The 15,999-nt window shown below is 44.0% G+C and overlaps 1 protein-coding gene across 1 annotated transcript in view; it reads right to left on the reverse strand.

The window, feature by feature from the left end:
* RAB3B (RAB3B, member RAS oncogene family) overlaps nucleotides 1-15,653 on the reverse strand; it is a 66,057-nt gene extending 50,404 nt beyond the window's left edge. Inside the window, exons 1-2 of the mRNA XM_030327469.1 lie at nucleotides 15,518-15,653; nucleotides 6,188-6,415 (exon numbers count right to left, since the gene is read on the reverse strand). Of these exons, the coding sequence (XP_030183329.1) occupies nucleotides 6,188-6,415 (228 nt within the window). The 5' untranslated portion in view covers nucleotides 15,518-15,653. The remainder of the gene's footprint in view (nucleotides 1-6,187; nucleotides 6,416-15,517) is intronic.
* Nucleotides 15,654-15,999: the final 346 nt, after the last annotated feature.

Raw genomic sequence — 15,999 nt, forward strand, 5'->3', positions numbered from 1 at the left:
TCATTATTGTACTCAACCTCCTTTTGGAGTCAATGCTTACTTCCATCTATCTCTTTAATACAAAAAGAGCTGTTGGAGGAGGCACCCTCCTTTCCTCCATGAGAAAGACTGAACATGGACATAGAGGCATCTACTATCATCCTGAGTGGGATGCTTTAGGTCTGAAGCATTAGTAAGTCTGGGCCACATGGACTTTGACCTTGGGTGTACACTGCATGAGCAGATTGCAGCTAGCTCCCCATGTTGGCCTGTGATTGGGTTTCTACATCTATCCGACTCCAGAGTGAAGTATTAGCAAGCTCCACTTCCCTGAGGACTTGGGCCATGTGCTTCATCCTAGCTTTTATCAGTAGTAAGGCTGTCACATTACTCCCCATCTCTCTGACTCCTGCATCTATCTCTCACTTGGTTCCAAACTTAAATGGGGAGGAAAATGAATATCATTTCTTGATCACCCGGGAACCTTAATAAATACTACTGTTTGTTGAGTGTCTCCCCCATGCCAGGCAATATGTTGGTGCTTTATACACTTCACTACTACCACAACAAAGAAATAGAATAATGGAAGTACACACAAGGGCCTTAGTAACTGAGGGCTTCAGAGGAATGAGTTGCGGAGAAAGAAAGATGATAGGAAACAGTGATACCACAAGAGGCCCAGGAGTAAGGATAGTGGCCTATAAATCCTTCACAAGACAGAGTTCTTAAAACAGCCAACAGAAGAATGTTGGACAGGCCAGCCAGTATATTCCCCAATCTTTATACAAGTAATCCCAAACACGTGAGGTACTCCTATCTTTTAACCTTTCTGGACATTCAGGTCACCCAAAGCCTCACTGGTGGATGTAAGCAGGAGACACTATCTTTCCACAATGGAGACCCCTGCCACCATGTCCCCTAACAGAGACAGTTCTGAAGTGAACTGGTATGGTGAAGGTCATCAACTAAGCTAGCCTTTTAAATTGTGAATAGAGGGGCGCCTGGGTGGCTCAGTCAGTTAGGCATCCAACTTTGGCTCGGGCCCATGATCTCACAGTTCGTGAGTTCAGGCCCCATGTTGGGCTCTGTACTCATAGCTCAGAGCCTGCTTCAGATTCTGTGTCTCCCTCTCTCTCTGCTCCCACCACCCCCCATGCCACTCGTAGTCTGTCTCTCTCAAAAATAAAAATAAAACATTAAAGAAATTTAAATTGTGAATAGAATTTGACCCTGAAGTCCAGCTGCAAGCCCAGGGATGAGATTAAAGTCACAGTTCAGCGATTCCAGAGTTCGGAGTCCCAGTGCCTGGGTTTGAAACAAGTCTATTCTTTTCCTTCAGAGTCCTTACCACAGATAAAATTATGTCTTTTTTATTCATGTACTTAGTATTTATCTCCCCTCCTAGAGGGTAAACTCCATGTAAGTAGGAAGGGTGTTTCCCCATAGCTAGTATAATGCCTGGCATAGAGTGAGCACCAGGTAAATATCTACTGAATGAATTAAAGAATGAAGTTTACAGTTTGGCTCTACACAAGTAACTTCACATCTCTGACTTAAACACCAATTCTTTTAAGGAGATCAATACTTCCCTGGGTCAGAGGGCGGGTGGGAAAGATACAAAGAATGATTGAAAGCATATACAAGAAGAATTCACATAGCGGACAATATCCATAATCCTCTGATCTCCTCAAAGCTTCATAGTTCTCTTTAGGCTCTCCTTTGCATTTCCTCACTTGATCTTCACAACAACTCATGAGGCATGAAGAACAAGGATTATTTTCTCCGTTTGATAGTTAGGGAAGGCCCATGGAGGAGAAGGGTCACTCCAGCTCACATGACTGGAGGGCAGAGCCAGGACTGGAACCCAGGACTCCAGAGTCCTAGGTCAGCTGAGTCCTCCCACACACACCCAGATTCTTCCCTTGACCAGCACCAGACCCAACAGTCCCTGCAATGGGCTCAGAATGGAAGTAGTGGAAGGCCCTCTCCTGCTCATCTCTTCCCACAGGCCTCCAGTGGTTGCTTGGCAACCAGCACCAAGCAGTAAATGGCCTCTAGTCAGGTCTGTTGCTGTGGAGTTACCTAATATCCCTCCCTTCACACCTGTGCATGCTCTCACTCTCTATTAATGAGACTTCTCCCCTACCCCCACCTCCCCAGTAAGATTCTCATCTCTGATCCACAATAATTAACCTCTCATGAAACAGAGGGGGCTCTTAGGGACCTATGTATTCAGGGACCCCAGGGAACAAAGCACTACCAATACCTTCATCATCCAACATCCTCCAGAGATGATAGAAACTCTTTTTGCGAATGGTCCTGCTCAGCAATGCTCATAACCTCCTCTTCCTCCCTCTCCACCTTCCACCCTGACAATGGCTTTCTGAAATCCCTGAGAAATCAAATTGACCAGAGAAATTTAATTGAACATTTCAGACAGTGCTAGTGCTGTTCCAGCACTCCTGGAACCATGGGTGGAAAATCTGGCAAGGAACCCAGTCACACTTTGCATTTAGATCAGGAACAGAGAGAAAAAGGAACCTAACATTTATTGTGTTCCTAATATGTGCTAGGCACAATACTATGTTATCGCATGTAGCACCCCCCGTCAACAAACCTGTGAGCCTTTTACAGTTGAGGATATTATCTATTCATAGAAATAGAGTGACTTACCAAAGCTCACATAATTTAAAAAAAAATCACAGAACTTTTGTTTACAGAAGTAAATATATGTAAGTAGATATATATAAGCAGATATGTGTTCCTCCTTCTTCCTAAACAATTAATTGATCATCGAATTCTGTAAATTCTAGTCCTAAATCTCTCTCCTCATTTCCATCCCTTTGGTCACTTTGTCGCTGTCATGATATTATGTTCCAAATGTCTGCATTCTCCTAAAATTCATAGGTTGGAGTCCTAACCCCCCAGTGTGGCTATATTTGGAGATGAGGATTCTAAGTTAGTGATTAAGGTTAATTGAGACCATAAGCGGGGGGCGGGGTGGCTGATTTGATAGGATTAGTGTCCTTATAAGAAGAGACACCAGAGAGCTCCCTCACTCACCATATATAAGCACCAAGGAAAGGCCACGTGGGCACGCAGCTAGAAGGCAGCTATCTGCAACACAAGGGAAGAGTTCTTGTCAAACATCAACCTTGCTAGCACCTTGATCTTGAACTTCCAGCCTCTAGAACTAGAAGAAAATAAATTTCTATTGTTTAAGCCGTCCAGTCTGTGGTATTTTGTTACGGTAGCCCAAGCAGACTAATACACTTAATTCAGGCCCTTATAACTTACCTGAACCACTGGTTTCTTTGCCTTATTTCCATCCTTTCTCCAAACTGAAAGAAGGGATTTTTCTAGAATGCAAATCTGACCTTATTAAAACCCTTCTATGGCTCCCCATGGTCTGGTAATGGTCTCCAAATTTACACCCTTTAAGTAAGGCCATGTGAACAATGTGAGCACATACCCACAATATTTGTATATTTATTTAGATTACACATACATATAGATCTATATCTGTACACAAAAGATGTTAAAACTCATAAAAATGACAAATACTTAAATCTGTACATTTTAATGTATTTATGAACAGTACAGAAAACTTTTTCTCTGCTATAGAAAGGCACATATGCACACACGCACAAAATCTCTTTGCTAATTTTTTTTTTTTTTTTTAGCAAAAGCAATGTGATTGACTATGTCAGATCTAATTAGATCATCATTGATTTTACCTCAAAACATGGCTGACAATGAACTTATGCTGGGAGTCTGAGAAACATCAGTTCAGCCATTTTCCATGCTCACTTGGGCTCACTATAATTAGTATAGTCTTCAGGCAGAGGTTTCTTCGCAGGACTCTTTTAAAGCCACATATCCATTGTGAGGGTTTATTTAGTTAAAATTAGGTAGTATAATCAATAAATCCACTTAACCAGGGACAGAGAAACTGCAAAAGTTCACAATGTACTGAACATAAATGAAGGACTGAGGGAGCCACCACTGCCAAATCCCTTAGAAGGGCAGACTGTCTTCTCCTACCTGAAGATTTTTTGAGTGTAGGATATGTGACCACGTGATGTGGAGATCAAATGAAGACATCTGTGTCAATCCATATAGGAAATATGAGTAAACCTTTATCTTATGTTTATAGATTAAAAAAAAAAAAACCTCCTAATAGTTTCTTCAGGTCTCTAAAGAATCGTCAGGTATGTAAACTCTGGCCCATGATAAGAAACTTCTGTTTGCTGTGCAAGGTCTCCCTTACCCTCAAGCCACTGCCTAACAGCCTCTCTAGCAAATTTCCCTCTTAGCACCCCTCCCTGCTCTTCACAGCCTTGTTCCAGTTCCCCTGTATTGCTCACCACCCCCCAATATCCTGTGCTTTCACTTCTCTGTGCATTGGCTGCCAAGAGGATGTCAGATTACACAAGTGGAAGCAGTTGGCACATAATAGGTACTTAATAAATGCTTATTGATTCTCACCATAAGACAGTTAAACCAAATGGTAGTTAAACCAAAGTGGTTCTTCAATTTTAGCCTGCCTCAAAACCACCTGGAAGGCTTGTTATAATTAATACACATTGTTAGGCCATAGCTCAAAGTGTCTCATTTAAGTAGGTCTGAGGAGGGGCCTGAGAATTTGCATTTCTAATAAATTCCCAGGTAATGCTGATGCTGATGACCTGAAGACCACACTTCTAGAACCAATGAACTGAGTGGTCTTTTTAGCTTCTCATATTTCTAATAACTCACAATTCCTCAGTGATTTTAATAAAGACTAAATGAACAAAATAAACTTTTATCTCTATATAAATTAATACTTGACATTATCATAAATGGAAATAAGGGCTCTATAAGACCTAACATGCACAGTGTAGAGAAAAGAGCACAAAACTTGGAATCAGAAGGCCTCAATTGGAATCCCACTTTGCAAGTGTGTGGTTGACTTAAGGCAAGTTAATTACTGAGTCTGACTTTTTTCTTCTGTAAAATAGGAGTGAATTAAAATAATATCTGTCCCTTGGGGTTAATCAGAAGATAATAACATATGGAGATAATTTATAAAAAGAAAAGTACTGTATATAGCCAATAAGATATGTGCACAATGTATCAGGTTGAATGGAGAGATCATAAACAACACATGCTTTGAATACTAAAAATCACTAATTTTCAAAATATCTAAATCTGGCAATAATTCATTATTGAAAAGCATATGATCTACATTTTGCTATATCATCTCAAAGATGTATATATTTTATTAGTACCACTGGTAAATACCAATAATAGTAGCTGTGGTGGTCCCCAATGATCCTCACCTCCCAGGATTCATACCCTTATGTAATTTCCTCCTACACTGAATCAGTGACCAAAAGATACTCTAAGGCTAAGTAATAAAAGACATTGTCACTTCCTCTCTGCTTTCTTGGATCTTTCCCCCTGGGGGAAGCCAGATGCCATGCCATGAAGGCACTTACACAACTCCATGGAGAGAACCACATGGGAAAGAACTAAAGCCTCCTGCTAATAGCCAATACCTGATACATGAGTAAGCCACTTTGGAATGGGATCCTCTAGCCCCATTCAAGCCTTCAGATGACAACCCAAGCCAATATCTGACTGCAACCTCATAAGAGGCAACAAGACAGAAACCAAGCCACCCCCAAATGTTTCATCCACAGAAACTGTGTAATAATTAATTACTGTTATTTTAAGCCATCAAGTTTTGAAGTGATTTATTACACAGTAATAGATTATGGACACAGGAGCTAACATTTACAGTGCATTTACTGCATTCCACGAAGTATGCTAAGCACCAACAGCCCTATGATGTCGATGCTACACCCCCAAAGAGGAAAGGGTGGCCTAGAGAAGATAAATATTTAGTCAAGATTCCATAACTAATAAGTGGCAGAACTGGAAGTTGAATCCAAATTTCTAACCCCAAAGCCCAAATTCTTGGTCACTCATTTGTATAGGCAGGATAAAGCCTCTTAGAAAGTTAAGCAGCAGAAACAACTGAGGCCCCAGAAGCGAGCAAACTTCTATCAAAGCAGCAAGGGGCAGTCCAGGGGCCAGGCCTTCAACAGCACTAGTGCTTGATGCCATAAGACCCAGAAGTTCCAGACTGGCCTGCCTCCCAGCTCTTGTACTAGCAGACCAATCACCCCCCAAGACAATCCTGCACAAGATGCTCAGGACTCACCCAGATCTGCAGCTTCACTCGCTTCTCATGGCGGTAGACTGTCTTCACCTTGAAGTCGATGCCCACAGTGCTGACAAAGGCTGGGGTAAAGGTGTCATCGGCATAGCGGAAGAGGAAGGAGGTTTTGCCAACACTGCTGTTGCCAATGATGAGCAGTTTGAACATGTAGTCAAAATTCTGGTCAGAAGCATCTTTGACTCCGGCTTTACCATCAGTCACAGAAGCCATCTATAGGAAAGGCCTGTGGTCACTCAGGAGGAACACACCTCCAGTGTCACCAATCTTTAATGGTTACTCCACCATTCACATACACTCTCTCCACCCAAGCATCACTGAAGAAACACACACACCATAGAATCACCCCAGTACTACACCTGCTCCAAATGTTGTCTCAGGACTGGGGTGGAACCCGGTTCCTCCCATTCATTCTTTCAGCAAATATTTACTGAGCACGTTGCTCTGGGTCAAGCCTTGTGCTGGGTATGGGGAATACAAATATGAATCAGACATGGTGCTATAACCTCTGAGTGGCCACAGATTAGAGTAGAAAAGCATGTAAACACAGGGTAACAAGGCAGTAGATAAGTGGTAGGACAGAGGGAAGGCTTGGCCCAGGAAGCCCACAAGAAACATCTAACATCTAACCCAACCTAGAGGCATGGTGGTCAGGAAGAGTCTCTTGTAGGAGGCAGCTCCTGAGCCGAGTTTTGAAAAGAAAAAGTCAAAACAATAAACATATGAATATTCCAGGAAAGGCCCAGCATGGGGCTATCATTCCCCTGTTTCAAAAACTTTCAAAGGGGCGCCTGGGTGGCTCAGTCAGCTGAGCGTCCGACTTCGGCTCAGGTCATAATCTCACAGTTCGTGAGTTGGAGTCCCATGTCAGGCTCTGTGCTGACAGCTCAGAGCCTGGAGCCTGCTTCGGATTCTGTGTCTCCCTCTCTCTCTGCCCCTCCCCTGCTCACGCTCTGTCTCTCCCTCTCTCTCAAAAATAAATAAACATTAAAAAAATTTTTTTTAAACTTTCATGGCTCCCCACAACTCTAAAAATCAAGCCCAAAGAACCAACTTACCAAAAAATAAACCTGATCTTCTTCTAGGCTTTCTCTCTACCAACCAGTGCCACTTTTATACCAAATTATACACTTTACTCTAAGCCATGTTATTTCTTGCTTTATCCCTTTAGACATGTATTCTTTCTGTTTACAAGACTCTTAATAAACTCCTATTCATCCTTATAGATCCAAATGAAATCTCACCTTCCGTTGTGCATGATAAAGGCACGCACTCCTGCTTCTATGCCCCCAGACCACACTAACAGCACTGGTGTCATTTAGAAACTGTTTACTATTCCAGCTCCTCCTTTAGACCAAGCATCTTGGACTTAATGTACTTCATTTCTGCATCTCTAGCTTCTAGCATAAGTACTCGTACATAATCAGCACTCAGTAAATGTGTGCTGGATTAATAAAAGTCACTCATCACTCTGGGACTCAATCTCATCATCTGGAAAATGGAGAGGACAATTTCTGCCCTGCTTTTCCTACAGGGCTGTTATAGGACCCAAATGAGATAACACTAAGGAAGACCTTAATAAACTGATAAAGCCCTCACAGCTGTGAACATAAGTTATTATTATTCCAAATCCTTTAAAGCCCAGATCCTTTGTTTATTTATTTGTTCATTTGCTCACTCATCCATATACTCATCAGCAAGTATTTATTTATGTGCTAGGCCTTCCCTGAGACCCCAGCTCCCTCACACCTGCCACCATCCTCTCTTTTCCTAGAACACTTTGGATCTGAACCCCATAATCCAGCACTTGGTCCCATAGTCTTATTGGAATAAGTAAGTACCCTACTTCTCTACCTGCAGTCACCCCTTATGCTCAGCACTGGGTTCTTGGGCAGGCTGTATAAGTGGTCAAAGGAGGGTGGGAACACAGCCCTAACATGAGATAATGTCCAGGGTGTCACTCTCTTTGGGAATTCCTGTTTTTGTTCTTCAAAGGAAAAGAAAGAGTTTGGCTGGTGGGTTTAAGTCTATGGGCCTCTCAGGTGAGCTGTAAGGACAAGGAACTGACAAACGTAGAAGGTTTAAAGCTCTCTTGAAGAAAGGTCAAAGAAATATATGGGATTATTAGCAGTCCTTTAAAATTTTTTTTAATGTTTATTTATTTTTGCCAGACAGAGACAGAATGCGAGCAGGGTAGAGGCAGAGAGAGAGAGACAGAGAGACAGACAGACAGACAGACAGAATCCGAAGCAGGCTCCAGGCTCCAAGCTGTCAGCACAGAGCCAGGTGTGGGGCTCGAATTCACGAATTCATGACCTGAGCCGAAATTGGATGCCTAACCGATTGAGCCACCCAGGTGCCCCTAATAGCAGCCCTTTAATAATACTTTCTTAAATATGCCACCACTAGCCTCTGGTGGCCTCTGTTCTTCCTTTCTCTTTTCTCCCAGCTCTCAAGCCCTTATCTGAGACCCTTGGCCCCACTCCCATAATCAATCTGCCCCAGATCAACACTCACTAGTGGGTGTGGAACGTGCCCAGGACACCTGGAGCATTTACACGGAAGAAGAAAGTGAGATTAGAGGGGAGGATGCCATTGCTTGCTTAAACTGTCTCATAGCCCTAACTTTTCAGCTTTTCATGGTACCAGATGGAGAGCCTGTTTCCAGAATTGGCAATTCAAAGGAATTATGCTTTTTTTCCTACCTAAAACAAGGGAAGCAACCACAACAACCTCACACCATCCTCCACTCTGCTGCCAGTCATTATTGTTTGTTTACAAGACAGAATTTTTGCTTTGAAAGTATAAATTCACTATAAAAAATTAGAAAAGAACACAAGAGGGGTGCCTGAGCGGTTCAGTTAAGCGTCTGACTCTTGATTTCATTCAGCTCAGGTCATGATCTCATGATTTGTAAGTTCAAGCCCCAAGTCAGGCTCTGTACTTTCAGCACAGGGCCTGCTTGGGATTCTCTCTCTCTTCCTCTCTCTCTGCTCCTTCCCAGCTCATGCTTGCACTCTCTCAAAATAAATAAATATACAAATAAAAAGAAAAAAGAAAAGAACACAAGAGTGTAAAACAGAAAGTTTTACATTGTAAGATACCCCATCTACTCAGAAACAGCCATCATTAACAGTTAAGTGTATTCTCTCCCTTATTTTCTTTATTCTTTTCTTTCTTTCTTATTAGAGAGAGAGAGAGTGCACATGAGTGGGGCAGAGGGGAAGAGGGAGGGAGAGAAGGAGGGAGAGAGAGAGAGAGAGAGAGAGAGAGAGAGAGAGAGAGAGAGAATCTTAAGCAGGCTCCACGTTCAGCACAAAGGCCTAGATCCTCTGTGGGCTAGATCCCACGACCCAGGGATCATTATCTGAGCCAAAATTAAAAGTCAGACACTCAACTGACTAAGCCACCCAGGTGCCCTTGCCTTTATTTCCTCCATTACTTTCTTATGCAACAAAGTACCATCTGTTTTTAAATTATATCTTATTATTTGTTGATTTTAAAGGTAATACGGGCAGACAGCCTCTCCTTTGCTGTCCTGCCTACCTCTCCCTTGCAGTGTATTCAATAAACTTCTATCTCCTTTAATAAACAAACAAACAAATAAATAAATGGTAACACATATGTTGAAAATAATTCAAACTTTTACTATTTGCAAGCATTATCTTATCACCATCTGTAGTTGGCATTATTTTAATTTTTACTTAAAAAATAAATAATATGTAAAGGTTTATAGTGCTTTCCACTCCGACTTCCAGTCTCTGGTCCTCTCCTCAAAGGCAAACATGTTACCAATTTATGCACCCTTCAGAGATAGTTTTTGTATATATAAACATAGAAATCTATTTATACTTTTTATCTATATATAAATGACAGCATACCATATATCCTTGTTTGTAACTTCTATGTATATTTCACTTAACATTATATCATAAATATTTTTTCTGAGACTTCTATTTTTTCATTTTTTTTTTCAAAAACTAACAGCCACAATAGTTTATTTACAATTGAGACCTTTAAAACTTTTCAGAAATATCATTTCAATTGACTACATTGTATTCCATCTTATGGATGTGTCATATGACCAATTCTTTAATATTGTACTTTACTTTTCTATTCTTATTATAAATTAAATCAAAGTGGTCATGTATTTACATAAATATGTGTTCAGTTTTCTATTACTTCCTTAAGAAAGATCCCTAAAAATGGGACTGCTGGTCAAAGAGTAACTTTACTGAAACACAGATTTGATCCTTACCTCAATTGCAAGTCCTCTACCTTATTTTATTCTCTAAACCTGGGAGATAAAATTGGAAGAAGAGAGATTATAATTCCTATTTAATCAAGAAAGAAACTGAGAACCAGAAATTGAGGATTTGCCCAGGCGTTACAATTAACAGTTGAGACTAGACCTAGTACTGTGCATTATTATAGGGAGTTCAAAATCCCTGCTCTATTTATTGTTCAGCTGAATTTTTGGGTGAGTCATACTGCCTCTCTAAGCCACAACATTTTTACTTTACAATAGAGAAAATACTCTCTCTTCACAGAGTTGTGGTACATATAGAATGAGCAGTTGCCATATGTAATTAATCTAGCATAGTTTCTTGGCCTATGAGAGGTACTCAATAAACATTATTTCACTGGCCCCTTTAATTCACTTCCATAGTCAGATCTTGTTCAACTGCCCTCTCCCTAATCTGGGCTACATTATTGGAGTTTGTTTTACAATTAGCTGTCTGCTTCTTCTTCTGGATTCATCTGAGTTTTATCTATCCTTACAGCCTGGCAACACTGGACCTAAAGCAAATCTTTAGGGTATGCTACCCCTTAATTATTATTATTATTATTATTATTATTATTTTAAATATACATTGTTTTTCTTTTTTTTTAACGTTTATTTATTTTTGAGACAGAGAGAGACAGAGCATGAACAGGGGAGGGGCAGAGAGAGAGGGAGACACAGAATCTGAAACAGGCTCCAGGCTCTGAGCCGTCAGCACAGAGCCCGACGCGGGGCTCGAACTCACGGACCAGGACCGTGAGATCACGACCTGAGCCGAAGTCGGATGCTTAACCAACCGAACCACCCAGGCGCCCCTATTATTATTATTATTATTATTATTATTATTATTATTATTATTATTTAATGTTTATTTTTGAGAGAGAGAGAGAGAGACACGGAGCACGAAAGGGGGAGGGGCAGAGAGAGAGGAAGACAGATTCTGAAGCAGGCTCCAGGCTCTGAGCCGTCAGCATAGAGCCCAATACGGGGCTTGAACTCACCAACCATGAGATCAGAACCTGAGCCAAAGTCAAATGCTTAACTGACTGAGCCACCCAGGCACCCTATGTTACTCCTTTCGATAAACATTTACTGAGCATTTGCCATGTGCCAGACTATTAATGTAAAAGTCATATTATTGGTCTTCGTTTTTTCTGAGGCAGCTGTTTACACACTTAGATTTTTGGAATAAGAAGAGATTTGGGTGTGGCAGCTTTACCATAACAAAAACCCTGACTCCTGGTCCCAACTTTCCCATAACTCAATGTATGAACTTGGGCAAGTCACTTAAACTCTGAGCCTCATTATCCTCATCTATGATATGAAAATATTACCTACCTCAGAAAGCTGCTGTGAATTTTAAATAAGAGAATGCATATAAATGTGCATCATACACTGTGTTGAGAAAAACACATGGGGCCTCCTGGAGAATCAGCGGGAAAAGTGCCTGCCTTTATGAGCTATGCCTGCCACAAGGGGTGAGACAAGACTAAAAACTAGTTTCAATTCCTGATATGATCCACTTCCCTTCATTGCACAGGTAAAAAGAATAAAAAATAAAAATAATAAAAATAAAATGAGGCTCTATAAAGAGAAGTGATTTGCCCAAGGTCACACAGCAAGTCAGTTGGAGTATCATGACTAAACCTTCTGTTATTTAATGACTCCCAGATTAGATGAGGCTTAGGGAAATTAAAAACTTCAGTAACTTCAGCGTGAGTAAAGAAGCATCTCCAGCGCCCTGCAGCTCTTTCCTGGCGCTTGCCATACTGTACTATCAACATCTGTTTATGTGCACACAGCACAGCATTCCCAGTAGGTGGTGTGAGAATAGAGAGAGGCAGAGGGCAGAGAGGTTCAGTTGCAAGGCACATTCAGATGGAAGCCCCCAAGGAGATCTTTTCAGGAAGGTGGCAGGGGCTACTTAGACAGTTGGAAGGGAGGCAAAAAGCATCCCAGCAGGCAACCGCCTGAGGCAGATATGAGCAGACAGGTCACTCACTGCACAGCAGCGAGTGCAGAACGCATTTGTGAGATAAGCATCAATCAGATCTTCCTGTCTTTTGTGACAGTCACATAAATGATAGAGCTGGGTAGCTCACTGTCTCCATGACAAGCAATAAAGATGAAGGTCCAGGGACCATCTGGGAAGGCATCTCTAGTCCCAAGCTGGGGGAAAGAAGGAAATGGCCCCTGCAAGGATTGGTATGAAAAACAAGGCTTTCGGTCTGATAGGCAGCAAAAATAAGCACCCACGGAAGAAGCCAACTTCAGCTAGGAAAGAGGGGAGAGAGGAGGAGAAAGCCCTAAAATCCAGCAAGAGATCAATTCATTACATGTAATGAACAAGTGATCGGATGAACTTCTCTTTTGGTGGAAAGAGAACAAGATTGTGTCCGAGACACCTGGGTTGAGCTCTGGCTCTCTCAGCACTTGTAAAACCTTAGGCAGATCAATTTTCTCACCTATAAAATGAGTTAATAAAAGACTTCCTGGCAAATTGTTATAAGAATTAAAACTACTATATGGGAGAGTGCTTTATAAACCCCTTAAAAAAATTTTTTTTTGTCTGCTTCATATTTTCTTCTACCAAGTCATCTTAGGTAGTGGAAATAGCTTGGGGTTCCAAACCAAACAAACTAGATTCTGTTTCCAGGTCTGTCATTTATTAGCTCTGAGACCCTGGCAAGAAATTTTACATAACTAGGACACAGTTTCCTCATTTGTAAAACAAGCATCATTGGGAAAATTATAGTCAATGTTGGTAAAGCATCTAGGTAATATGTGACACATAGCTGGTGCTCAATAAATGTGACTCCATCTTCTCATTGGGAACATTTAGTGAGAATAGAAAGGGAGTTGGGCAAATGTGGACTTCATCCTATTATATCCAGCCTCCTCCCTAAAGCCAAACTCTACTAACTTTTCTAATTCAACCTTTCTTTAGACCATTCCCCAATGCAGCACCACCAGCCCAGCCTAGGCCACCTATTCGCTGTTTCTCCGGGTCTCTCAGAGCCACAAAAACAGTATCATAATAGTAGCTACCATGTACTGAGCACCTACTAAATGCCAGGCACTCTATAAAGTGCTTCCAATGCAATCTATCTTGCACAGAATATAGGCACACCTGCATAATATTAGTGGCCTCTCTCTTTTGTACAGTGCTTTCTAGCTTATGAAGCTCTTTTCACCCATGTTATATTCGCTTCTCACAATTCTTGCCTGGGGTGGGGGGTGCTAGTGGTAAGTGAATTGAGGCACGAGCACCAGCACAGGTCAATTGTTCACTGAATCAATACTCACTGAACACCTACTGTGTACCACACCTGTACTGTACTCTGGAGGGAGGGAGAGGAACCATAAGGAGTTCTGAGTTTAGGGAGGGAAATCCTTCAAAACATCCTCTATAGGTTACTGGTATCTCTCTTCACAACATATTCCTTAAGAAACTGGAGATTCATTTAGTGGACTGGAGATCATGTTAGAGTTTGGGCTTTTCCCACAGTGTCTCCTCTGACAGAAACACATTGTTCTCCACTGCTAGCTAAATTCTTCATTACCAGAAAGGCTTCCCTTACCCATCGTCTTCTAGCAAAATGTCTCCTCTGGCAAACACAGGGCCAGGACTTCCCCACTACCATAGCCAGGGCTTTTCATGGCATTCCATGGTTTTTCTCCCTTTATAGGCACAGAACACGTGGTCATCCACCTGTACACACACACTCCTTTTACCCTCCCCCACCCCTTTCTATCTGGATTCCAGAAAGTTGGGATGGAGGCCCTGTCTTTCTCCCACCCCCCTCCACACTTGCATTAGCGTCCAGAGGCTGCCATCCTGCCATCCCCAAAGTCCCCTCCCACATTTGGACTCTGGAACAGAGGGAGCCAGTGGATGAATTTTTCTTTCCAAAATTATCTTCTTGTCTGTGATCCCAGATGTCGGTGTAACAAAGTTCAGTGACTGCGCCCCCTCCTCAGCCTTCTTGAGTAGCTGAGACACAGCTAGCACCTGGGTGCCTGTGGACTCCACTACGGGCCACATCATCGTTTCACCCTCACACCACAATCCACACCTGGCTTCCTCTCCAGCCTGACCCAGCACACCCAGCACTGCCCTAACCTTCCCAAGGCTCTCAAACAGTTCCTCCACTCCCAGCCGCCAGACCCCTGCTCTATTCCAGTGCCTCTCCACCCGCCACGCCTAGCCAGAACTCAGGCGCCCACTGCCCATATCCAAGGCCACTGCCCTCTCCCTCCACCAGCTCCCCGCACCCTTCTTCTGCAGTCCGGGTAGATCCAGCCTTGCCTCCCACCTTCCCATTCTTCCAGGATTCCCGCCTCCGAGCCCCACCCCCCAGTCCCCACTCACGGTTATGCCCCGTGGCCGCACAAGGCTGGCCTCTGGCTCCGCATCCTTTTCGCTCCCAGGTCTCCACTCACATCCCCTCGTGCTCTTCCCCTCTCCCCGACCAGCATCCCCCCTTTGCCCAGCGCCCCTTCCCTTCATCCCCTCACTCCTCTCCAGCTCACAGCGACCCCTGCGGACCCCGTCCCCTGCCCTTAGCTCTCCACCTCCAGCCACCCCCTTGCCCTAGCTGTCCTCAATGCCCTCGCTTCAGCTCCCGCTTCATGCTCCTTGGCTGCCTGGCACCCTCTTCCCGCACTGCCCCTCAGTCCCTCCTTACATCTCCCCTCCCCCAACGCTCCGCGTTTCCCCCCAGAGAGCCCCTACTGCGCTCCAGTGGCCGCTTGTCCTTTCCCACCTCCTGCCGCCCCCTGCCCTCGGAGCTCCCCTCCCCGCCCTCACGGTCTGGTAGACTCCCCCCCACCCTCAGCGCCGCTCCCGAAGCTACGCGCCTCCCTCCCGGCCGTGGCGCCCCCTCCTCAGCGGCCTCCCCCAGCCCCTTCTCCTCGGTGTCCCCTCTGCTGCCCTGCACTCGTTAGCGCCCGCCCGGTGTCGCCAGCGCCCCTAGCCCGGGTCGGTCCCACATCCTCCCCGGGCGGGGCGCCCGGGCCGCGCCCCTTACCTGGGACTTCGGGTGTGGGACGAGCGGCTCGCTCCTGGCAGTGCAATGGGACTGGAGATCTAGCTGCACGCGGCGGAATGTGCAGCCGGGTTCCCAGAGCAGAGAGGTGCGGTGCGGTGCGGTGCGACGCGGGGAGGTGCGGGGCGGGTCTGGCGCCCACCGCAGCTACTTAGGGCTGAGGCTGTAGCTACAGCTCCGCTCCGCTACGGCAGCGTCCAGGCCCCACCCACGCCCCGCCCAGGGGCGTAGTCCGTGTTCGCTCCTCCCCGGGCCCCCGCAGCCTGCAGGTGCAGGAAATTAGTGGTATCTTGGGCCCCCCAGGCTTCTTCCCACGAGTTCGCGGATATCTGAGTGACTACAGTGATTTATCTTAACTGTCACGTCTCGTTCCATAGACTGAACTTACTGCTATGGTGGTTGAGAGCTTTGATAATAATATAGATGATGATTGGTACCCAGCTTTGCCATTTCCAAAGAACTCT

The sequence above is a fragment of the Lynx canadensis genome, chromosome C1 (genome assembly GCF_007474595.2).
Source record: "Lynx canadensis isolate LIC74 chromosome C1, mLynCan4.pri.v2, whole genome shotgun sequence".
NCBI classification, from domain to species: Eukaryota; Metazoa; Chordata; class Mammalia; order Carnivora; family Felidae; genus Lynx; species Lynx canadensis.